At 43.6% G+C, this 24,249-nt stretch overlaps 2 protein-coding genes across 4 annotated transcripts in view; both read right to left on the bottom strand.

Moving 5' to 3' along the window:
• Positions 1 to 201: 201 nt before the first annotated feature.
• LOC142048998 (cytokine receptor common subunit beta-like) lies at positions 202 to 15,725 on the bottom strand. Its single transcript, XM_075076360.1, has 14 exons — positions 15,542 to 15,725; positions 14,514 to 14,686; positions 12,397 to 12,526; positions 10,194 to 10,378; positions 9,720 to 9,868; positions 9,095 to 9,266; positions 8,866 to 8,998; positions 8,605 to 8,765; positions 7,573 to 7,718; positions 7,295 to 7,469; positions 6,717 to 6,807; positions 6,358 to 6,427; positions 2,939 to 3,042; positions 202 to 2,655 (listed from the first exon to the last, which is right to left on the bottom strand). The coding sequence occupies exons 2-14, from the start codon at positions 14,581 to 14,583 to the stop codon at positions 1,458 to 1,460; spliced, it is 2,784 nt and encodes a 927-aa protein (XP_074932461.1). The 5' UTR covers positions 14,584 to 14,686; positions 15,542 to 15,725; the 3' UTR covers positions 202 to 1,457.
• Positions 15,726 to 17,314: 1,589 nt separating this feature from the next.
• The window catches only part of NCF4 (neutrophil cytosolic factor 4), a 138,181-nt gene continuing 131,246 nt past the window's right edge, over positions 17,315 to 24,249 (bottom strand). For all 3 annotated transcript variants that reach the window (XM_075076303.1, XM_075076299.1, XM_075076312.1), the window contains 5 exons: positions 23,598 to 23,655; positions 21,869 to 21,967; positions 21,003 to 21,133; positions 20,847 to 20,912; positions 17,315 to 20,070 (listed from right to left, as the gene is read on the bottom strand). In XM_075076303.1, coding sequence (XP_074932404.1) covers positions 19,842 to 20,070; positions 20,847 to 20,912; positions 21,003 to 21,133; positions 21,869 to 21,967; positions 23,598 to 23,655 — 583 coding nt within the window. In that variant the 3' untranslated portion in view covers positions 17,315 to 19,841. The remainder of the gene's footprint in view (positions 20,071 to 20,846; positions 20,913 to 21,002; positions 21,134 to 21,868; positions 21,968 to 23,597; positions 23,656 to 24,249) is intronic.

Here is a 24,249-nt window from a genome sequence, read left to right as displayed (position 1 = left end):
ATGGAAATTTCAGCTCTGTAGTGGGAACAGAGGGAGCAGAGGCTGGAGAAGAGGCAGATATCATTCCCTGGAGTTGTATGGGAATACGATTGTCGTGGTTCGGCCCCAGTCAGCAACCAAGCCCCACACAGCTACTCACTCACTCCTCCACAGTGGGATGGTGGAGAGAATCGGAAGAGTAAAAATGAGAAAACTCACGGGTTCAGATAAAATCAGTTTAATAAGTAAAGCAAAATCTGCACGTGCAAGCAAAGCAAACCATGGAATTCATTCAATACTTCCTATTGGCAGGCAGGTGTTCAGCCATCTCCAGGAAAGCAGGGCTCCATCACACATAGCGGTTACTTGGGAAGACAAATGCCATAACTCCAAACATTCCCCCCTTCCTTCATCTTCCCCCAGCTTTATATACTGAGCAGGACATCATATCGTGCGGAATATCCCTTTGGTTCATTTGGGTCAGCTGTCTTCTTCTGACAGCATTTAATGCTGTTAATTCTGCATTTCTTGCCATGAGTTTTCAGAGAATCATAGAATCATTAAGGTTAGAAAAGAACTGTAGGATCATCAAGTCCAACTGTCAACACAACACTACCATGTCGCCTAAACCATGCCCTGAAGTGCCACAACTACGTGCTTTTTGAACACCTCCACAGACGGTGACTCCACCACCTCTCTGGGCAGTCTGTTCCAATGCCTGACCACTCCTTCAGTAAAGAAATTGTTCCTAATATCCAATCTAAACCTCCCCAGACACAAGTTGAGGCCATTTCCTCTCGTCCTATCACTAGTAACTTAGGAGAAGAGACCAACATCCACCTCACTACAACCTCCTTTCAGGTAGTTGTAGAGAGAAATAAGGTCTCCACTCAGCCTCCCCTTCTTCAGACTAAACAACCCCAGTTCCCTCAACCTTTCCTCATAAGATCTGCTCTCCAGACCCTTTGTCAGCTTTGTTGCCCTTCTCTGGACACACTCCAGCACCTCAATGTCCCTCTTGTAGTGAGGGGCCCAAAACTGAACACAGTATTTGAGGTGTGGCCTCACCAGTGCCAAGTACGGGGGCACAATCACTTCCCTGCTCCTGCTGGACACACTATTCCTGATACAAAATATACCAGGAATAATACCTGGCATATTGCCTCAGGCAATCTGGTATTATTGCAAGATGACCGTGATCTGTCACAGGATCATGAGGAGGCTAAGCTGTTCATTGTGGGTAAGTCAAAAAGTTTGAAAAACATGAAAGGGCAATATTTAGATTGTCTTTCACACCAAATCTGTGAAGGCCAATGAGAAGGATATTGAGCTACTTCAGGTCTTGCAACATGTTAGGCTGGAAGCTGGAGAAGAGAACTCGTGTTTATTTCTTCCTAGGTTTGAGGGTTCATTTTCATCAGATAGTTGCAACCTCTTTCAGTTACCTGTAGCTTTGGTATTCATTAATAGTTGCCCATTTAACAGATTTCTGTGATCCTCAGAGATTGCTGCCAGGAAAAGTAATCATCTGATTTCAGGTTTTTGAAAAGCTGAATAGCCTGCATTTTTGACACATCCTTTTCCTTGCCAGAGATGGATTCATCATCAGATACAGGCTTCCCAGGTGTTGTCTTGCCTTCAGATGGTTTCTTGACTAGGTGGTCTTCCTGACTAATATCCATCTTCATACCAGATTTTAGACTGTGGAAGCAATAGTCACCCACCTGGCAAAGGAAAACTGGTTCAGTGCTGTCAGGGTTTAACACCACCAAGTTACCCTCTGACAAAGGCTGCTTTCTAGGAAAATCGTTTCCCTTCTGTAAGGCAGGCAAAGAAATCTTTGCGAGTTCTGAATGTCCATGGGGACCTAAAGGGAGAGTAAGATAGTCTCCAAATGTATCCAGGTGCAACTCAGGAGAAGAGGTTGGTGCCTGACCGGAAACTGGGACCATGACATCAGTGTTCCCAGGAGAAAACTCCTGGCAAGGGCGGTCATTGCAGGGCTGGGGCTCCTGTGAATCCCAGGGTAACTCTGCGGCAGTGGCAGGTGGCGGATGGGTGGAGTCGCTGGCTGGTGGCAGTAACAGGCTCTCTGTGGTAATGTACTCCAAGGGGCACTGCTGAGGAGACGTGATACAGCTAAGATCCTTTGGAGATTTCTGCTCTTCTGTTCTCACATTTGTGCCTTTCCCAGAGGCTGGCGGGGCCGGTGAGACTTCCTTCTTGTTGTTGAGGTGCTGCATCATTTCATTCTGATCTGGGAGCAGGAAGGGCTGTGGATGACCTTCTCCTGCCTGTTCTTGCCTGTGTGGAGCCTGGGGACAGTCTTCTTTTGGGAGGGTCACATATTGAAGAGAAACAGATTTCTCACGGACTCCCACTGGGTCCACTTCCAGGGTCTGATGCATATCAGGCAGGGAGGACATCACTGGGCTGTACAAGTATGGACCATTGAAAGCAAAGCAAGGGATTGCTGTCTGGGAAGCAATACTTGCCTCAGCACTGTTTCTCCTTGAAACAGGAAAGGAATGACCAACAATTTGACTTGAGCAGACAACTGGGGCATGCTCTGGCTCATTCAAAGCATGGTATGAGTTCTGTAGGTCCACTGCAACAGGGGAAACATCTGTCTTTTTAGCTTGACCTTCAGGGGACTCTGCCAAAGTTTTCATCTGCCTGGATGTGGGAAAGTTAGAAGTTGCTCATGAGAGATATTATTGTGGTAAACAATAAATATAAAACAAGCTTAGTTGAAAACATACATAGCTACACATAAGGTTAGGAAAAAAATCTTTCCTGGAGAAGCAGGCTAACCCAGAAAGAAAAAAATGTATTCCTTCCTCAAAAGTGACTTGTACGGGCTTTTTAGTGGCAGAATATTTGATTATACCCTTCCATGACTTAGGCAGCCCTTTGAGACTATCATCCACAGTGTCACTGTAATGTACTGTTCACTCACCTGTCCACAACTTGAAGGAAGCTAGCCTGCTCCATTTTCTCTGAAAAGTTGTATTTGTTGAAGTCCAGCTGGCTGCTTGTTGGCCAGTTTCCTAAATGTACTTTCTGAAAGCAGACACGACAAAAGGAAAGTGTGTCACTGGCAGTAGAATCAAGCAGCACCCGTTCCTCATGGACAAAGAAAAGAAATTGGACAGCCTACAGCATCTGGCAATAGGGATACAACTTCAATAATATGACTAGAAAATATGTTCTCTTCTCCAGAAGACGGTTACTTCAAGCCTGTATTGCCTTACCACTGACCTAACTACAAGTACTCAGTGAGCCAGCTAGGAAAGTTGCCCTCCTAGACTTATTATTTGTGAATAGAGAAGGGCTCATGGGAGACGTGATGTTAGGTGGCTGTCTTGGAGACAGTGATCACACAATGGTTGAGTTTAAAATTTTCAGAGTAATAAGAAAAAAGGACAGCAGAGTTGCTACCCGGGATTTCAAGAGAGCAAACTTTAAGCTACTTAGGGAGCTACTTAGCCGTGTCCCCTGGGAATCTGCTTTTGAGGGCTTGGGAGTCCACAAGTGCTGGTCAGTTTTTAAGAACCACCTTTTAGAAGCACGGGAGCAGGTCAACCAAGCGGGGCAGATGACCAGCTTGGCTGAGCAGGGAACTCCTTCTGGAGCTCAAGAGGAACAAGAAATTGTATGACCTCTGGAAGCAATGTCAGGCTTTGCAGGAAGATTCCAAGAGTTGTGGTTCGTATACGCAGGGAGAAGGCAGAAAGGCCAAAGCTCAATTAGAATTGACGCTGGCCAGCGTTGTGTCTGACAACAAGAAGGGCTTTTTTAAGTACATTAATAGCAAGAGGAGGTCTAAAGAAAACATTACACCAATGCTTGTTGATGATGGTCACCTGACTAATAGCGATGAAGAGAAAGTAGAGGCATTCTGTTCAAGACGTTTTTTGCCTCAGTATTTAATAATAGTATAGACCTTGGGCTGCCCAGTCCTCTGAGTCAGAGAACCATGAGTGTGGGAACAGTGACGTTCCATTTGTGGACGCTGAAATTATGAGGGACCAGCTGTATCAGCTGAACGTTGGTAAGTCCATGGGGCCTGATGTGATTCATCCCAGAGTAGTGAAGGAGCTAGTGGATGTTATGGCAGGACCCCTCTTGATCATCTACCAGAGGTCTTGTGAGTCTGGGGAGGTCCCTGCTGCCTGCTGTCCAACTGTGAGATGAGTGGGTATGCAGTGTGCTGTATGAAGAACTGGCTGAAGAGCAGAGCTCAGAGGGTTGTAGTAAATGGGGCTACATCTGGCTGGTGACTAGTCACAAGTGGTGTACCTCAGGGCTAAAATCTAGGGCCAGTTCAATATTTTTATCAATGATCTGGATGCAGGAGTTGAGTACACCATTAGCAAATTTGCAGATGATACTGAACTGGGAGGTGCTGTTGACTCTCTTGAGGGACAAAAGGCCTTGCAAAGGGTTCTAGATAGATTAGAGCGCTGCCCAATGATTAATGGAACAAAATTTAACAAGTCTAAATGCTGGATTCTGCACCTAGGATGGAGCAACACCAGGCACAAGTATAAACTGGGAGAGGAGTGGCTGGAGAGGAGCCCTGCAGAAAGGGATCGGGGTGTGCTGGTTGACAGCAGGCTCAGTATGAGCCAGCAGTGTGCCCTGGCAGCCAAGAAGGCAAACCGCATTCTGGGGTGCATCAAACACAGCATAACCAGTGGGTCAAAAGAAGTGATTATCCCACTGTATTTAGCAATGGTATGGCCTCACCTTGAGTACTGTGTGCAGTTCTGGGCCCCACAGTTTAGTAGGATTTTAAGGTCCTTGAATGCCTGCAGAGGAGGGCAACAAAGCTGGTGAAAGGTCTGGAAGTAATGTCCTGTGAGGAGCAGCTGAGGACTTTGGGTTTATCTAGTTTGGAGAAAGAGGCTGAGAGGCAACCTCATTGCTCTCTACAGTTCCTGAGGGGGGGAAGTGGAGAAGGAGGTGCTGATCTCTTCTCCTGGATATCCAGTGATAGGACACATGGGGATGGTTCAAAGCTGCATCAGGGAAGGTTTCGAATGGACATTAGGAAGCACGTTTTTAATGAGAGGGTGGTGCAACGCTGGAAGAGGCTTCCTAGAGAGGTGGTTGATGCCCCATCCCTGTTAGTGTTTAGGAGGCATTTGGACAATGTCCTTAATAATATGCTTTAACTTTTGGTCAGCCCTGAAGTGGCCAGGCAGTTGGACTAGATGGCCATTGTAGGTGTCTTCCAACTGAACTATTCTATTCTATTCTATTTTAACTTTACTTTATTCTAACTAACATAGGGGACAGGAGCTCCTCCTTTAAAGAGCTTGTAGCGATGCTGCAGGTTCCTACTGCAATAACATCAAAGCTACTGCTTTGTGCAGTGTCTACTCTTTTAAGCATAACCAGTTTGTCTTCTGGCAGAAGAGAATCCATGCCTAGTCTTTTCCATCTATTTGCAAATCATGTATTAAAATAGATCATTACAATGAAAGGCAATTTTACAGCAATGTAACAAATGTGTGATGGTTAACAAACGCGTTAACTCCTTCATTCACACACAAATGTAAATACTGTAAGTGCTCACTCACCTCACACAAAGGCCACATTGTGAATTATACCCATTGGATTGTCATGTATCTATACCTACTGTAACCCATCCATTTTAAACATAGAATAAAATCAACTCTTATACAAAAATACGGCTCTGTGTGTGTGTGCATGTGTGTGTTGGGGTAGGTACATTATTCAATTAGATAATCTTGCAAGACTAGAAGACTATTACCACCAAAATCTAGAGATGCCTATACCACCCTTTCCAGATGTTGGGTATTTTTGGAAGGGAGGAAGAATGGAGGGAGATTCTACTTACACAGCTTTGACCAAATGCTGTCTAAGCGTGTTCCTCAATTTCCAATAAAGAATGCTTGCCCTGGTAACAGGCAGGCATGTGGTAAAATTTATTCCAGAAAATCCAGCTCCTTAAAAAAGAAGTTTCTTTAATACGGGTACCACCCGATTCTAAAAAGCTCTGAATTAGTGTTGATTACTATTTGGATATTAATGAAGGAATCAGCTGATAAAGTTTGCTAAAGACACTAGACTATTTCAGTCACTTAAAATTTTAAAGTACTGAAAATTTTCTACCTTCATTTTAGGTCACAGTCATGCTGACAAGCACAACGCAGAGAAATCTGCTGGTATAAATATAAGATCACAGTTATGTTGACTATGACCAGAACTTCTCCTAAAAATAAAGCATAGACTAATGAAGATAACTGTTCATTGAGGACTGGGAGACAAGAAGAATTTTGGAGATTATTGGAAGTCCTGAAAAAGAGAGAGAAATAATGAACCCTTCAAGGTGCAGTTCCCTCTTACCCCCAGGTAGCTCTGGATCAGGAGGCTCTTGCTGGGATTTGGAATCTTTTCCTCCCACATTTGCTTCTTCCTGCAACAGCAACACAGAGTTTTCAAGATTTGCTTCTCCACATGGCTGCAATCAGAAAAGGCTGCACCATGGACACTGTGCTGCTCCGCACAGAGAGGGACCGCCAAGGCCCTGGCACACCACCACCCAGCTCTCACCCTGGCACAGACAGGCACAAGGCTGCCCGTTGCACACCAAAGCTCATCTCCACACAGACCTCTCTCTCATGGGGGACAAGAAGAACCTCGGCCTTTATGCCACCCACATGGCCAACATGCTGCTAAATCTCCTAGTCACCACACAAGCCTACCTGAGGAAATACTTATAGCTGCAATAAGCAACTATTAGGAAAGTGATGATGAGACCTGGGAGCATCACCGGGAGAACGACTGGTGGCAGAGCTGAAACAGAGAAGAGAGAAATAAGTATCCACCTGCAGAGTGGCTGCTTCCCATAACAGGATTTCACTCTGGTCACTCTTCATGCCAGCAGATCAGGGAAATGTAGGTGGATTGTCACAGGATAGGATCATGAGCCATTCAAACTGTTGGGATACCATCCAAAGTGGGAGAGACAAAACTTGGCCTGAACAGCTCACTGATGAAAGGAGTCCATTTTTTCCTTTGCCAACTCTTTTTTATTTTTTACTGACATTAGAGTAAATGATTTATGCCAATAAAAAGATTGTTAGGTACCTTACTCCACCATGAACCCAGGCTGCTTTAGTACAAGGATGCAGACAGGACAGCTACCTCGTTAAGAAACCCCAGCTAGCTCATGGCTGGAGTGAACTTCAACCCCAGCTGAGAGAACGTGGTTCTCTAGAGAGGCATTTCAGCCACTAACAGTCCACAAAATCTTACAGAAGTAGCCTGCGTGTATAAATACCACTCTCAGTCTTCCAGGCGAACTCCTCGCTCCATTCACTCCAAGGCCCCTCATAATCCTGGGGCGAATTCACCCTTGCACGCATTTTCCCCCTGTATTCTGTAGAAGATGCCAGCATCTGCAGGGTGAAGATGAAGGGAGGTTCATCATTGTCGATATTTAACTTCTGGAGAGTCTGGGGAGAAGAAAGAAGCACAAATGACAGAGGTGAGAGGAACTGTCTTCCCCACCTGCCCGGTAAAGAGAAATCCAGGACTCCAGCACTTTCTAAGGCTTACCTTTTCGTATTGGCCCTTTTTCCAGTACTCAACTTGGTACCTCTGTTTTATGAAGCTATACCTCATAGAGTGTTTCATCCAGTTCAGTTCATATTCTTGGCTCTCTGTCACTGTTACTGACACATTTGCAGGCGGCAGCACCTTAACTGGAACACAGGGAATGTCTCAGAGTACTTACTTATCAACACACTGGTCCAGCATTCCCTTTCACCGCTGCGAGTGGTTTCCAGAGACTGAAAACAAGGCTGGTTTATGCAATGTAAGAAGTCTCAGCTTTTTAACACTTCTTAATTCCCCACAGCTTCATTTTTAGTCAAATACAATAAATCAGTAGGCCATTAAATACCAGAAATTCCATATCCATTAATACTGACAGCATTGCCCATGTACAGAAAAGCAGTAAAGCCATATTTGAAAACTCTGTACCAGTCCACCACATCTCCAGAGATCTCCAGCTCTCTTGGAGCTACTACCTAGTATACAACCCACTGCAGGAACTCTCCCAGCTTTACTCTGTGAAAAGCAGCACCAGTACCTCCAGATACATGCAGGCAGAGATCATCCACCTGGCACACCTCACTCAGCAGAGGAGTCCTACCTCATCTAGTGCTCCAGGGGCCTCTGCACAAACCTGCAAGAGCTCCAGTGACTTCCTGAGAAATCACATTGCGACACATGCCTCACAGACACCTCTCACCACAGCTCCCCTCACCTCTGACACTCACAGAGGACAACCACAGAGGAGTCAGCAGGGTGGCAATTGCTCTGGGTCACAACCCGAATTTCTTGCACAGCAGTTTCCACCACTGCCACATTCCACAGAGTGACATGTGCCACTGAGGAACTCCGCACCGACAAGCAACCTCTCCCAGATCTTTGACCTGACACAGCGTCCATTCCTTTCCTCATCAGTCCTGGACTCTTCCTTTTCCCACACGCTTTTCCTCAGCACCACTGTCCTCAGCCCCACTTGCCCACACAGGCCCCTCCAAGAAACAACCAGGCGAAGCACAAAACAAGACAGCAACTCACTTGTCTTGTAGGCTTCAAACTGTTTCTCCTCTGTCTTGGTCCGGACAAGCACATAGTACTGCCTCTGACTGCTGGAGTTGCTAACAGGGATCTCACAGCTCTGGACCACGTAGGGGATGTGGGGCAAAGCTGTCTCGTGCACAGGAGAGCACTCCTTTTCTCTGAGGGGAGGAGAAGAAGTTGTGCTGAGACCAGGGGGAGTGGGACAGAGTGGAAACTCTGGGAGAGGTACAGGCACGCTGCCGTGGGCAGAGCACATACACTGATTCTAGAGGGGGCCTGAAGAACAAGCCAAAGAGGACAGAGGTGGTGATCGCTTTCTTCACTTCCCAGCTGCACGTCAGACGATCTGCACCATTGAAGAGGCAGCGAAGGTTCCTGGGCTGAATGCCACCTTCAGAGAAGATGAGAGCAAGCTAAGTGACAGGCGTGGTCTGGCTTCTCCACCAGCGCTTCCACCCCTGCATGGCCCCACTCCATCCCACGCTACCTTCAGGGGTCTTCCATGACACTGCCGTGCTCCACTCGCTGTACTGCCCCGAGAAGCCACTGGCCTGCCCCGGTCTGGCTCGCACACGGGCAACGTAGCTACTCCCCGGGACAAGGTCCTTACAGCTGAGATGGCAACGTGTGATGTTGGAGAGCAAGAGCGAGACAGCTTTCTGTTGTTGGGGGAAAGGAGGGAGAGAGGGGAGGGAGGCCATTGGGGAGTTAGGGAATGGAGAATCGGGGTGGAGGGACGACAGGGAAAGAGTGAGAGGATGTGACTGCCAGGCTGCATCTCCCAGCAGTCCTACACCTGTGATGATCCATGCACATGCTGCCATGCAGTGCTCCTTGCTCCCATACTAGAGGGGCTTCAGCGTCCCTGCTGCCAGCATGGCCCAGGCACCGTTGGGCACCGTCTACCCCAGCAGGTGGGCCAGTTCCTGCAGCTTGCAGAGCCCCAGTTGCCTTCAGCACCAGCTACGTAAGTCCACAACACTGCTCAGTGCAGAATTTTGTGGGAATTTGGCCAAGATACTTCTCTTAAAAAATAAAGATCACTTACCACAGGTCTCCACTGCCCAAAAAGGTGCAGCCCAAACCAGGACAGCCCGCTCCTCGGCTCTTACCTCCCAGGACTCCCACTCCCGCTTGTAAGTGACTTCGTACTCCAGTGCATTGCCCAGCCCTTGGCTTCCATCTGCTGCTTTCCAGGTCAGCAAGAAGTCTCCTGATGTCATCGAGCTGACTGAGAGGCTTTGAGGTGGGAGGGGCTGAACTGGAAGGTGAAGGTACAACCCATGAGATGAGATAGTGAAGAGAGGGACATGAAGAGGGACATGAAGAGGGGAAGAAAATGCCTAGGTAAGCTTCCCCATTTCAAGAGTATCTTATCCCTGCTACACCAGGTAGCTCCTGCCTGAGTCCAGGTCCAGCTGCTCCCAGAGACTTGCCCCCTCCCCTCCCTGCCCCATCCTCTCAATGTGGAACTCTTTGACACTTTTCACAACGCAACGGGAATTCACTTTGTCACTGAATGGCAAATACATTCTCAAAGATCCCTAATACTATTGGAAAATGGGTGTTTGGTATTTAATCCTTACCATTTTGAAGAAGATCAACATTTAGTTCTGCTCGAAGCAACTGGTTAGGTTTGAAGCTGTAAATATCATCTATCCCTATTCCAAAATATTCTGTAGTGTAGCGACAAACCCAGTGCACATAGGAGTCTGGAGCTTCATGTAAGTCATTTTCTGTCTGGCGTTTGCAAAGCATCCTCTCGTCCTTCCTGTGTATAGAGAAAGTGATCTATAAAGATCTGGTCTGGAGACCTATCGTTAACATAAAATTAAATGCCTGAAACCAAGTCCATCCCATTCTGTTGTTATAACTTACCTGGGCACTGATATCCTCTTCTCACTGTATCTATTGATCATGTTTTGCGTCAGTTAATACGATAAATGTGTTTAACACCAGGCTTTTTGTCAAATGCCTTCCCATTTCAAAGCTGTGCAGCAGAAAGTTATATTTTGGTACCAGCCTATTTTTGTTAGGTTTTTTAGCCTAACTCTGTGTGATCTGCTGCTTCTTTTGTGAGGAAATAGTATGATGAAAAATAATGCAATGGAAATGCACGTTTTACTCAGAGGGAAAGATAGTAAAGTTTTTGATGATCCTTAACTTCTTGAAGGCATTCCTTTGGCAGTCCCAGAAAGACACTTAAGAAAAGAATTCTCCAACCAAAACCGGACACTAAGGATACTTCTGAATCCTTAGTAATTCTGTTCTGTCAGGGGACCTTACATATTCATTAAAGATTTCATCCAGAATGTTTATCATCCTTTTAGATAGCCTTTCTCCAGGCCAAGAAGCATCATGAAAATTAGAAACAATATTTTAAACTAGGCAGGAGAGGATAAGCTTTATGTGCTTGCAGTAGCCTGAGCTGCTGGAGAGATGTGTGGCTTCTTTTTGTCCCCTCTGGAGTTTTGTTTGTGCTTATGGCTTCATGCCCGGTATACTCTATTGCTCCAGTTCAGATGAGAAATATCAATTTGAGAATATCTAAGGCCAAATACTGACTTCCAGGATAGGATGGAGTCTCCTATATGCCAACTATATGTCAGCAAGCATTATTCAGCACTATTTTTAAAGGTTGGGTATTAGCAAGGAAACCAGGTATGTTCCTGAAGTAAGGGTGCGACTGGCCACACATGGGCACACCCTGAAACAAAAGAACCAGCCCAAGGGTTGTGAAGGCCTGAAGATATTTTTGTCTGCTCACCATCATTACCTTACAGTTTGGGATTTAGACAACTATTCTTCATCTATGAGCTGACCTTGTTTAATCATTGGCCATTTTGATTTCAGCGGTGTGACTGTCCACACTTAACACCTGCTTGTCTGATTAGTTCACCTGAGTCACGTTTCCCATACGATCCACACACTCCATCAGGTAACAACGTTCCAGAGGATCCTCCAAAGGTCCAAGTAATTTCATATCACTTTTCCCAGAAACACTAGCTTTAAGGTCCTGTTCCAAAGACCTTCCACCGATTTCAGCTACTTTTAGGTCAATTGATTCTCTCTTCTCTACAAGAAAATCAGGAGTTCTTTCCTTTCCCTCCTGTATTCCCAGGCTCTTAATACATTTTCTTCTCAGCTTTCCACCTTTGCCTTCCTCTCTCCCTTGACTACTCCTCCCTCTCTGTCCTTTCTTACCCTCACAGTTGATCCAGTCTGGTGATTCAGTTCCCTTTTCTTAAGGAAACAGATGTAACAGAGAGATACTGTCATAAACAGGCCAATATCTCTGTGACGAACCGTGATAGCACAGATGAACTTAGCAGTCGTCTCTATCTCACAAACACACAGTCTATACATGTTTCTCAGAAGTGATCAAAACCATACACCCAGTGATGCTCTTAAATGGGCAAAATAACAGGGGAAATGTCTCCTCCCTGTTAGGTTTACCAGCAACACTCGGTCTCACACTTGTTCTGACACCATCTTCTCCACCCCATGAATCGCAACCTATATGCCCCATCTTATTTCATATCTATGATCCCACCACAAAATTATGGGAAAATAATTGTAACCGTGGTAGAAATAACTCCACTAGCACACCCTATTCTTTCCTCCCTTCCTAGAAGAGGCCTCAGAAGTAGGCACAACTTTTACTTTAACGCAATGACAGAAAGGGGTGGCCATGCTTTCTGAAAACCTGCATGCTGGTCCCCAGGATTCCAGGCTGTGTCTGAGTTCCCTTTGGGCTTCTACCCAGCACAGCTCATTTCAGGTACTTACGTGGCAATGCCATCCCTTTTGTAAAGATTCATACCAATGAGGGCATGAGCCTCTGAACGCTCCATCCACGTGCAGGTCACCTGTGAGTTGTAATCATTGTAGCAGCTCAAGCTGTTCATAGGGATACTCTCTGAGAAAGGAATTCAGACAAAAAAGATTCAGTGATTACAAATGTAAATCTTGAGAGACAGCAGGAGGTATAATGATTCTGCCAGCAGAATGGGGAAGGCACTGACAACAGCACTCTCCTCATGGCACCAGAAGATGATTCTTGGTGAAAGTATGTAGAGAGTTGTGGCCATTCGGCACATCCCCACAGTACACAAGCGTCCAAACCAAGCTACAGGTAGCAACAACAAAGTGCGACCTTTGTGCCTGCAAGGCACATAATTCTAGCCAAGGTATCACATTTCAAACACCGCTGGTTTCCAGGGATTAGTAGATACCATGGTCAGCAGGCATATGGTGACCGTTTCATCTTTGTGTGTTGCTCGATGGAGCTCTTTGCCCCAGCCTCCTAGTAAATGTTACAATACTAGAAAGGTACATCTAAAAGCGAGATGCTCTGCGAAGAACCTTGTTATGACTCAGGAGAATGCCCAAACTAACTTGCTGGAACCCGACTGATGACCCAGAAATGTTCAGACCTCTCATCAGGGATAACTTTGGGGGTTTTTGACCTCACAGCTGTGAAGTGGGAAAATACAGGCTGGCCCTGGCACCTTCACTACGAAGCAACTTGCATTCTTCTCCTTTATTTTCTCTGAAGGTAATATCTGTGCTGCACTACGGGGGTATGACCTTCAGATGAGAGAGATGCCAGCGTGCCAACAGGAGTGTGCTCTCTCAAATAATTTTTCTTGACGAGAACTACTGTCAGCTTGGTTGAGGGGCTTTTTACAGGCAAACACCATCAGACAAGCATGATGGTGTCTTAGCTAGCAGGCGTAAGAGGGACCTTGCTTAGATCTTCTACTTAAAAGTAGTGCAGAGTAGGTTCTGTGGCATCCCTTGCATAACCAGAAAATGGAGCATCTTGCACAGAAAGGGATGGTCTGAAAAGAAGGCTAAGGCTCAGAACGCCAGAAGACCAGTCCGACCTACACGGACGTACGCATTTTCCCTCAGCGATCTCAAAGGCAGATATCCTGCAATTGACATTGGGCCAGGCAACATAACTCCCCCAGCTACGGTGGACATCAGGCATTGGCATCTGTCTTGGAAACGGTAGAGGCCCATGAGGCACCTTCCAACAACACTTTTATTCTGATGTGTTTTGGATGGGTCCAGGCTTAGCCTTGATGCAGACAGGGTGCACTGGGTGATCCAAGGAGATACTTCCCATTTCTATCTCTGCTAAAACCAAATGAGAGGGAAGGGAAGGGAAGGGAAGGGAAGGGAAGGGAAGGGAAGGGAAGGGAAGGGAAGGGAAGGGAAGGGAAGGGAAGGGAAGGGAAGGGAAGGGAAGGGAAGGGAAGGGAAGGGAAGGGAAGGGAAGGGAAGGGAAGGGAAGGGAAGGGAAGGGAAGGGAAGGGAAGGGAAGGGAAGGGAAGGGAAGGGAAGGGAAGGGAAGGGAAGGGAAGGGAAGGGAGAAAGGAAGAAAGTGTCTCTAATTGCATGAGAAGAGGAACGACATTAAACTCAGAAACAGAAGCAGTGGATATGGCAGGTGGTCTATCTGTCAGCAATTCCACAAGAAGAAAATCGGTCACCTGGATGTTGCTGTTGATAGCCTCTTCCCACACCCTCTTCTTGCGTCTGTCCACTTGTCTCTACTCCTGTACACTGCCATCCAAATCACACAGCCCTCCATTTTCCTATGTTTTCACTATCAGGGTCTATTCCTCCTTCCTATTCACTCATCAACCAGTCAGCTTGTTCATCTCATCTGTTTCTCCAGCATTTCACCTGTCCACACCACCAGCCTATAACTGATTTGTCTGGACATGCATCTGCTACGCACTGGCTTTGATCAAGACATCTGTTCTCCTACAGCAGAGGAGATGGTGGCAAAAGCAAGCAGAAAACGAGGAAAAGCATTAGCTGAAAGAAGGAGACAGATACAAAAGGAAAGTCAATAATGGAAGGATAAAAGAGACTATAAACTTAAAACTGACCTCGAACAGCTTGGATACTGAAGACCAAATACAGGTTCAGCAGAAGGGTGAAGATGTCTTTCATGATCATACTGTCATTTGTGCACAAGTTGGACCCTAATTCAGAAGACAATTGCTTTCATTGCCCACTGGCTCCTCTCTTGCTCTGCTTACTGGGGAGCTTCTTCTTTTCACTTCATGGAAAGAGAAGTAAAAGCGAATTAGGGAACTTCTTTAGGCTTTGTCTTGGTGTAACATTCAGAAGGAACTTCTGCCAAGTATTTATTGCAGGACAAAATCCATGTCTTCTTATTGTGTGAGCCTGCAATATCAACAAGGACTGAAAAAGAAGTAAATGCACATTTCCAAAGAAGTGCAGGGGTTATTGCAGCCGAGTAGCAACAAGAAACAATCCTAATCTGTGAAGAGAGCTCAGCCTTCAAAATCACTCATGCTTCTGCTCTTCGTGCTCAAAGTCTCCCTAATGAACCACAGCGGTGTTCTCTTTTTCACCTTTCCTTAAGAATGTGATCCCCAACCACATACACATAGCTCCTGGCAGCTATAGGGGTTGCATTTCCATATTCATTCACTTTCAGATTTCTTTTCAACATGCTACTTTTCCAGCTCCTCCCAAAACAAGGGGCAAATTGTAGAAGTAATACCAAAGAAACTTTTGTGTGTGTGAGTGATTGTTGAGACTGAGAGGAGATTGAGTGGTTCAGAGACCACAGACCACATTGTTCAATACTGGAATTCAGGTCCTTTCAGGCATCTCTCATTGCTCTCTCTCAAGTGTAATAAACTCACCTACTCAAGTATGTTACAGAGCTGAGACTCTTTTCCACTTTAGGGGGTATGGAAAAAACTTCTTTTAAATTACTATTGGCTTTCAGATTCCTGAATGCCAATTCCTGACACCGGGCACTGCTGGCTGAGTCACTGAATAATCATTACAGCTAAGGAATTCCTTCATGATTTACAAGCCATTGTATGAGAGCAGACTTTCTGCCGTTTTGCCTTCCCCAGAGAGGCAGCAGTTCCCTTACCTGGATCCGGAGCTGTCTGTGAGGTAGACGATTCAATCTGATGGGTGACTCTCCCTGTCCAGCCTCCCCCCACAGCATAAGAGCTGGAGCTGGAGAAAGGCAGTATAAATCGACCACAGGATTTTCTTGGTAAGAAAGTCTTCAAAGATACAGTCTGCTGTATCTTTTATGCACATCAAAGGCCATTTTCAAAGAAGCAGACCACGCCCTTTCAAAGAAAGTCTCTCTAATTGCCTGTAAAATCGGAAGGCTGTACTTCCTATTTTAGCACCCATAGTACAGACTTAGATGGGACTGTTTAACTGGGAACGGAGGGGAAGGAAGTTTGTCATTGCCAATCTGCATGTTAACAGTCACCAGATCATGGGACTAATGTATTTTTCAGAAAAAAAAAGAGGAATAACTGCAGCAGAAGTGAGAACAACTACGAAAGAATTTTCTGGTTTTTACACCAGGTCTGTTTCTTGCTTTACTCTAGGCTAGACAATCTTCAAAGCAGAGATCATTCTGTACTTTATGTTTATTTGTACATATATATTGGGGTGGAGGGAAGAGAGACAGCTACCTTTGTCTGTAACCATGTAATTTGATTAATATTTTTAAGGGTAAGTTTTATCAATTTCAACAACAATTAATAGTAAATTATAAGTATTATAGTACATGTATTACATAGAGGAAACAAAAGACTGGCCTGTCAGCCTGACCTCAGTACTGGGGAAGATTATGGAATGGTACATCTTGACGGAGCTCACCAGGTAAGTGCAGGACAACCAGGCAATCAGGCCCAGCCAGACTGGCTTCATGAAAGGCAGGTCCTGCCTGACCAACCTGATCTCCTTCTATGGCCAGGTGACCCGCCTCGTCGATGAGGGAAAGGCTGTGGATATTATCTACCTGGACTTTAGCAAAGCCTTTGACACTGTCTCCCACAGCATCCTCCTAGAAAAGCTGGTGGCTCATGGCTTAGACAGGTGTGCTCTTGGCCAGGTAAAAAACTGGCTGGATGGCTGAGCCCAGAGTGTTGTGGTGAACAGAGCTAAATCTAGTTGGTGGCCAGTCACAAACGGTGCTCCCCAGGGCTCAGTTTTGGGCCCAGCCTTGTTTAATGTCTTTATCAATGATCTGGATGAGGGGATTGAGTGCACCCTCAGTAAGTTTGCAGATTATACCAAACTGGGTGGGAGTGTTGATCTGCTTGATGGTAGGAAGGCTCTACAGAGGGATCTGGACAGGCTGGATCGATGGGCCGAGGCCAATTGTATGAGTTTTAACAAGGCCAAGTGCCGGGTCCTGCGCTTTGGTCACAACAACCCCAGGCAATGCTACAGGCTTGGGGAAGAGTGGCTGGAAAGCTGCCTGGTGGAACAGGACCTGGGGGGTGTTGGTTCAGGGCATGGTTTAGGAGACATGCTAGTGTTGGGTTGATGATTGGTCTTGATGATCCCAGAGGTCTTTTCCAACCTTAAATATTTGATTATTCTAGCTGATCTGAAGTTATCCTACATCCAAGGCTGCTACACTTTTTTAAATCCAGCTACTTGGCCAGTAGCCTTCAGTAATAAGATCTATAGGAAAGTTAAATAGCCCTAAGGGAAAGAAACACTCAATTTTGTGCTCTCAGGGGCAAACTATGGGTTACTAAGATGAGTCCCCAGATATAGAATATAAATGCCAGAGTCTAGCTGCCCTGCACTGCTACTACACCTTCTCTAAATCCCTGTAATACCGACCAAAACCATAGGTAGCACAGTTAGGGTCTCATAAAAACTACTTCAATATACAAGGGGGAAAATATGTGCTGTGAATAGAGGAATGTGCAGAGCAATAAGGAGATTATGCGAGTATTTGCGAAAATTTTACGTTATTGTCATTATCAGGAGGTGTTCATATAAAACCTGCAGATAAGGAGGGGAATATGCAACTTTGCTGGATGGGCAAAATTTACTTTGCATTACAATATAAAGGCAGAAAGGAATTCTCCTGCTCTGATTTTCAGAGGCCAGTAAGATTATGTATGTTCTTTCCCCACCCTTAGAAAAGAGGTTTCTTGTTTCCCAGCAGACATTTTCCCTTCCTTTCCTTTCTCACTCAAACGGGTCTTCCGTGACTTCCTCTGACTCTTCAAACAGACTTGCTGAGTTGCTGGTTGCACCACAGGATCCAGCTGTCAGTGAAAATCTTCAGTTGTTATTTGCTTTGTTGAACTCCAGGAGTAGGTAACAGGTAATCCCACACACCAGAAGCTTTGCAGGTCAATCGTGCCAATTAGGTTTCAAACACACAATGCATTCTCTTATTTAACATAAGGTGCAAGACTACTAACATTATCATTGTACATTGCTTCACCTCCGTCTTAAACCACATTGCTACAATGCCTTTGAAGTGGGAAGTTACATTTTGTAACATTTTAGCAAAATAATGTCAACTGAAACCTTCCGTCATGGGAAAAAAGGAAGACACGATCTGTGTCTCTTCTGAATATATGTTATCTGAATCTGAAATTTAATATGCATGGGTTCTTCAGGTGGAACCTTTGTACCTGGAAAGCAGATATGACCAGTAACACATCTTACAACTCTCTGGAGAGTGCATTTTCTTATAGAAGTCTCTACAGGATTGGTATACTGCTAGAACTGTGCACTTAATAGTTAAGTGTCAAGTAAGAAATTATTTATGGATCCCAACATAACAAATGATATGCTTATCTTCAAATATTAACTTTATTTCCAATACACTTGTATGCATAAATGCAGGGCTATGGATAATAGAATATTAAAGCTTACGTATAAAATAAGTTTATGTATATACATCAGGAAGAGAAAAAAAAAATCAAGTTTAAAGGGTAAGTCACCTTAAATACTTCTGTTGTTGAAGACCTTGTTACCTGATAGCATTACAGGTAACATCTAAGAAAAAGAGAAAGCATTATTTTGCCAGTTTTGGGAGGGGCAGTTTAGTTATTAATGCACTGTTAGTTAACTGTTCCTTAGTACCTTGAGATACTTGTTCATCTTCCCTTTTGTCTGTACAAATTTTAGCAGCAGGTCAAGGACAAAGATTTTTTTAAATGAAGAATTGCAGCTTAATGCCACAGAAATTAATAGTCAAATCCAAAGCATGGTGTTTGAAAACTATTTTAAATTCTTATTTTTTACAGATTATATTTAGATTTGGTGGCATCTTTTTAACACCATGACTGTGTGGTGTTTTTAAAATACAGTATTTTAGGTATCAAACAATTTCTGTAAAGCATTCATAACTTATAATTCTTACAAGCAGCAGTAAATTTGTTCAAGAAGAAAATATTTTCATTGCATGACCACTAAAGAAGTTATTGCAAGATATTTTTTCTTTTTTCAGTAATTAGTTCCTCCTTAAGGAAAGCTGAATAGGTAACATTCAAACTCTTCTTCAAAATGATCTTATTTTTCAAGAAAAACTAAAAGGAGCAGAATTATTTCATCCAAAAAAAAAAAACCCTTTTGAATAGAAACTGATAAAAAGAACTCATATGTAACTTTATTTGTTGAAGAATCTGATACAGTTATTTGTTGTAAGTTCTACTTTGCAATTAGGTGTCAGAAAGCATAAGATAGAGAAGAAATTGCTATTCAAATTGGCATCACACAAGTTTTCCCAGAATGTGGAAATAAGTTGTCTGTAGCATTACAAAAAGGTCTATGAGGAACACCACAGGTGTACTAGGTTTGATTTACAGAATTCAAAATATTGGGTCAGTGGAAAGAAGAAAGGAAAGGGGCTGCAATTTCTTCACTGAAATATAAGTGAAAAAGTTTTCTTGATGCTTCCAGAACAAACTCTGAATTCCCAGTCAGACTCCCGTGTGACAGAAATCATTACACATTTATAAGCACTGGTGCACAAACCTTCATATCAGCAAGCGGAGGGAAAATTATGGCAGTCTAGGAAAAAAAGCTTATGAAGAGATTATGGACAAATAATTAGCTCTGGGAATGAGAATAGGGGTTAGAGAAGGTCTTGGACTCAGGACACTAAACCTCTATTGCAGGCTAACGCTGACTTGCTTTGTAAATATGGCCAGCAATTTTATTTCTCTGTTCCTTACTTTCTCTGGTCTCTATGTAGACGTCTCTATTACAGAGGAATGCTGAAAAGTTGAAGAAGGTAAGTATCTACACATTTTACATTGAAAGGTAATATATTACTAAAAAATTACTCCTTTTAAACTCACTTCAAAGGCTTGTTAAAGGAAACCATCTGCAGAGAGGGATTACAAAAGGACTGTATAACTACCTACTGGAACATCTCTATATGGCACTTACGTTGCTCTTGCTGTCTGAGTAGCACCTATTCCTGGACTAGTGTTGTAGACATCCAAGTCATCTTTGTGAGTTACGTGCAACTTCCAAGGGAAGAAATGCTTCTCAGAGGGCCGCCTTCTGCTCTGAGACACCATGAGTTCAACATCCTGATCAGAGAGCAACCGGATCAGATCACCATCAAGGTCGCAGTAATTCAAAACAATGTCATCTTGGTCAAATTCCCGCCTGGTAGGAAAAAAATGGATTGATCCCCAGAAATCAAGGAACTCAAGGGAGGTGCTGCATGATGAACAATATACTGGCAATCTAATTAATTCTGTTAAAAGCCACACAAAGCCTTGGCATTCTTGATACAACTAGTACTAGAAATCATACAGTCACATTCATGCTGTGCTGTGATTAAGCTAAGAAATCTGTCAGAACCAAGAACCATTTCCAGTAACACCACATGCATGGCACAGTTAATCTCTGAGTTGGATAAAATTCCCATACATAAGAGTTGACCGTAGTTACTACCCACTTTTGCCTACTCATGGTGGCTTTTTCTGAGGGGAGGGGAGGTTAAGGAATAGAAGAATATTGACACAGGTGTTCTATTACTAATATTTGATGTTCTAATATTTTGATGTTCAACACTAGATTAATCTAGTTTAACCCTAGTTTAACAGGTTTTAGAAGGCAGTGTCCTGCATCCTGAAGAAGTACATTAAACAAAAGATTCTTGCATGAGGGTATGGCTCTGATCTTAGAACAAGAAATGGAAACTTCTACCCAGCATAACTGAGACAGAAGTGTGTGGCATTCCATCCTTAGTTACAATCCCAGTGTCTGCACAGGTGGCCCTGGGCCAAGTCAAAGTACAACTTCTTCAGGATGCTTGAAAAGTACTTCACACTCAAAACATGGTGATGTCTAAGTAGAGTGTGGAAAATCTAGGACTGGAAGGAACTTGACAAATGTTTAAATTATATTAAACATAAAACTAACGGCTTGCATTGTACCTCATCAATTCCATGAGATCTTTGAATGATGGAATGCTGCTCAGATCCTCTTCCACTGAGATATCCCTGTAATAAGAACAAATCTAATTACATATCCATGAAAAGATAATTGTTGGCCTTTCTTCAGCAGTGAACTGGAAGACTATTTTCTATTACCTGATAGTGCTCACAGTCTCATCATGGTAATAACATCGGACTTTATTAACTGTGTCTTCCTGCTGTGGCAAATCTTTTATGATCTTCACAAAAGTACATGGGAAAATCCCAGTGGCATCATCAGCTGTTCCCTGGAATGACAGGAAGTGTTAGAATGAAGAAAACCTCGCTGTTTTGGCCATATACAGTAAGTTCTGCAATTGAATTAATTTCCATGGAAACAACAGTAAGAATTTTTCTACTATAATCAAGAAAAAGGCCATGTAAGTGACCTGGTGGCATCCCTACAAAAAAGATTATATAATTGTGTAGTCAAATACAAGGCAGGGGAGTGATACGGTGTGTAAAAATGAAAGTCAGATGGTTACCAAGGAAGGCTGTGGTGTTTAAGCATGCAGAGATACCATATCAGCAAACACACAGTATGTTCTCCTCATCCTTTTTCAGAACACTGCTGCATTGCCCAAGTTCTCTCTAAGCAGGCTGACGTGTGTTGTGGTATGAAGCATGAAGTATATAGCAACTCACCCTGAGGCAAGAAACCAATTAATTGCTGAAACAGAGTTTCCATCTCCTTTATGTGGCCTTTCTGTGTTCCTATCACTTCCAAAGAATTTCAAAATGTTCCAGCAGAAGCAAATGCAAATGAAAACTTAAGTCTAGAGGGCAGAAGTTTTGTAAACTAAAAACCATCAAGGAATGAAACTTTCAAATTTAAAGTCAAGGATTTATTCTTGACGGTAAGACCTGATTATGACACAGTTTCTCCTTGAAAGGAGGAGGCAGGTCCCAAGGACTAGGAGAGCCCTTTCTACTCATTTATTTCAAGGTATGCTAATAATTCAGTACTGCTATTGCAGTCTTACCTCCAACCAGTCTTTGTTTACTCTGCTGAGTAGATAGATCAAGTCTCCCTTCTTGAAGCTGAGTTCCAGTTTATTGGTTCCAGAAAAATCAAACAGAGCCTATGGAAAATAATAACACTGAAATTATTAACACACAGAATTACAAAAAATGAACCTTTCTTTCTGTTTTGTTCCTGGGGTGAGAGCATAAAGTAGCATGATAGTATGTACTTTGTCATCACAGATATATTTCTAGGGCAAGGTCATATATATGACCATAGCCTGCAGTTCTCACAATTTCTTCTCCTACTCAGCACACACAAAAATGCTTTGAAGGAGTAAAGAAAGCACTCGGAAAAACACGGATCTCAGAGGGCTACATGCTAGGATTCTTGAAGTGGCAGGACACCAATCACCAGAGAAATAAATATAAAGAAGTTGAAAACACTTAAGAGCAAGTAAGTCAACAGAGCTGAAGACAACCGACAACTTGAAAACTTGAAATCCTGAGAAATGAAAAACTATATATTATTTCTCGTTGAAGTTTTACAGCTTTCAGGTTTGCCGGAAAATATCACAAAGAGCCTTAAAAAACAGCAGAATTGTTGTGTCCTAATTTAAGGGTAACTGTTGTTTTTACATCTAGCTTTCAGGCCTGTATGCTGAACTGAGAGATTTGGGGAAGTCTGGGAAATTGACATGTGGTTAAGATGGAACTTAGATGCCCCCTTCAGGGGAAAAAAAAAAAAAAAGGAGGCAAGCACATGCTACCACCCTAACAAGCTGTTCTTGAATAATTGAAGTGGCCAAGTTATCAAAAATGTACGTCTCCCCAACTGTCCTTAGAGACTATGGTAACCATTTAAATGCTTTTAGAGGGGGGAAAATGAAAAGGAGTTCTTTATTCTGTGTTGAGAAGGTTCTTCTGGTCTTGTTAATGCCAAGAGTTCTCCTAATTAAAAAAAAAAGACAATGGCTACTGCTGTGCTAGTATTTCAGACATCTACTGAATAGCTCTTTCAAAAGCCTTTTTTCACATATGGAAAAGTTTTGGTAGGTATATTCAATACTAATAAATAAAATCAATAATATCAATATTAATAAATTAATAGATAAACCCAAGAGATACAGCTGATCCAAGACCTGCCATGCTCAGTGTAGAAAACAAAAGCAACAACCCTTAAAGCACTTGTATGGTGTTTTTTTTATTTTACATGGCAAAGTCACATGTTCCAGGAAGCAAGACCATGCTCAGACGAGTACTGGTTACAAAGCAGTTCCATGTGCTTAATACCAAGACAATACACAGCAAAGTACAGTATAGGCACTTTTCAGTAGAACAATGGTGTTACAGAAAATACTAAGGTCACACCTGCAAAGCTTTTAAGCATAGGCAGAAGTCAATGAGACTGAAGCTTGTGCTTGTTTTAAATTTAATTTATGGGTATCACTATGTAAATGTGTACCATTTGGCAGTATGCTGTATGTCTCCCAGTTTTGAATCTCCTGTCATTCTGACTTCACAACGGACCTTCTTATTACTCAAATAAGAAGGAACAGATCACTTCTTCCCATCCTTTGTTTCATTCCCTGTTGTTAAAATCAATTCCTTCCCTGCGTTGATTTCACTTCCCTTCTTTTCCCAAGCTCTAATTGGAAAAGACAACTTGATCAATGAGATACCAAAGTAAAACAGAGTTTAATCTATCCTATGACAGATTGTGTACTCACCCCAGCACTCAGTACTCACCTCAGCACGTGGAGCTGCCATGCGGTCAAAAATAGGCACTTGAGGTGAAATGCTTTTACTGATGCAAAGAAAGGAGACAACAGGGAGGTAAATATGTCTTTCTAGTAATCAAAAATACTACGCCATCAGTAGTAGAGTGTATGCATTTTCATCATTTAAGAGACAGGCAAGCCATAGATCGCTGGAGAAACTGCATGAAAATCTGTGTGCAGTACTGAAGTAAATAAATATGGATGCAACAACATTACCCTAGTTCATTCAGTTTCAGCGAGGAGCAGCAGCAATCTGATGATGCCTGCTGCTGAGAACAGATGAAATTTTCAATACAGTCAGTATCCTGGACCCCTCTTTCACAGCACTGCTCAGCCACCCTACTCTGCCTGCTGGGCATCCCTGTTCCTAGCATTTATGGCATTCAGCTCAAATCCTGCCTTCATACACACATCCAGGAATGCATAAACACATGCAGTTTTTCGCTCGGTTTGAGGTAAGTGAAAAGGAAGTGGGTCCATCTTTGCTACGTTGAAAGGAGAATTAATTTGTCTGAAGGATAATGAAGTGTGACTTTTACTTAGCAGTTCTCCAAAGGGGTGTCAATGCTTCTATGTAGGACAGGCCCCTATTTAGAGAAAGTACAGGGACAAATCAAGTA

Source organism: Phalacrocorax aristotelis, chromosome 1 (assembly GCF_949628215.1).
Source record: "Phalacrocorax aristotelis chromosome 1, bGulAri2.1, whole genome shotgun sequence".
Lineage (NCBI taxonomy): Eukaryota > Metazoa > Chordata > Aves > Suliformes > Phalacrocoracidae > Phalacrocorax > Phalacrocorax aristotelis.
The sequence above is the reverse complement of the archived record's forward strand: the minus strand, read 5'-3'. Positions and strand labels throughout refer to the sequence as shown.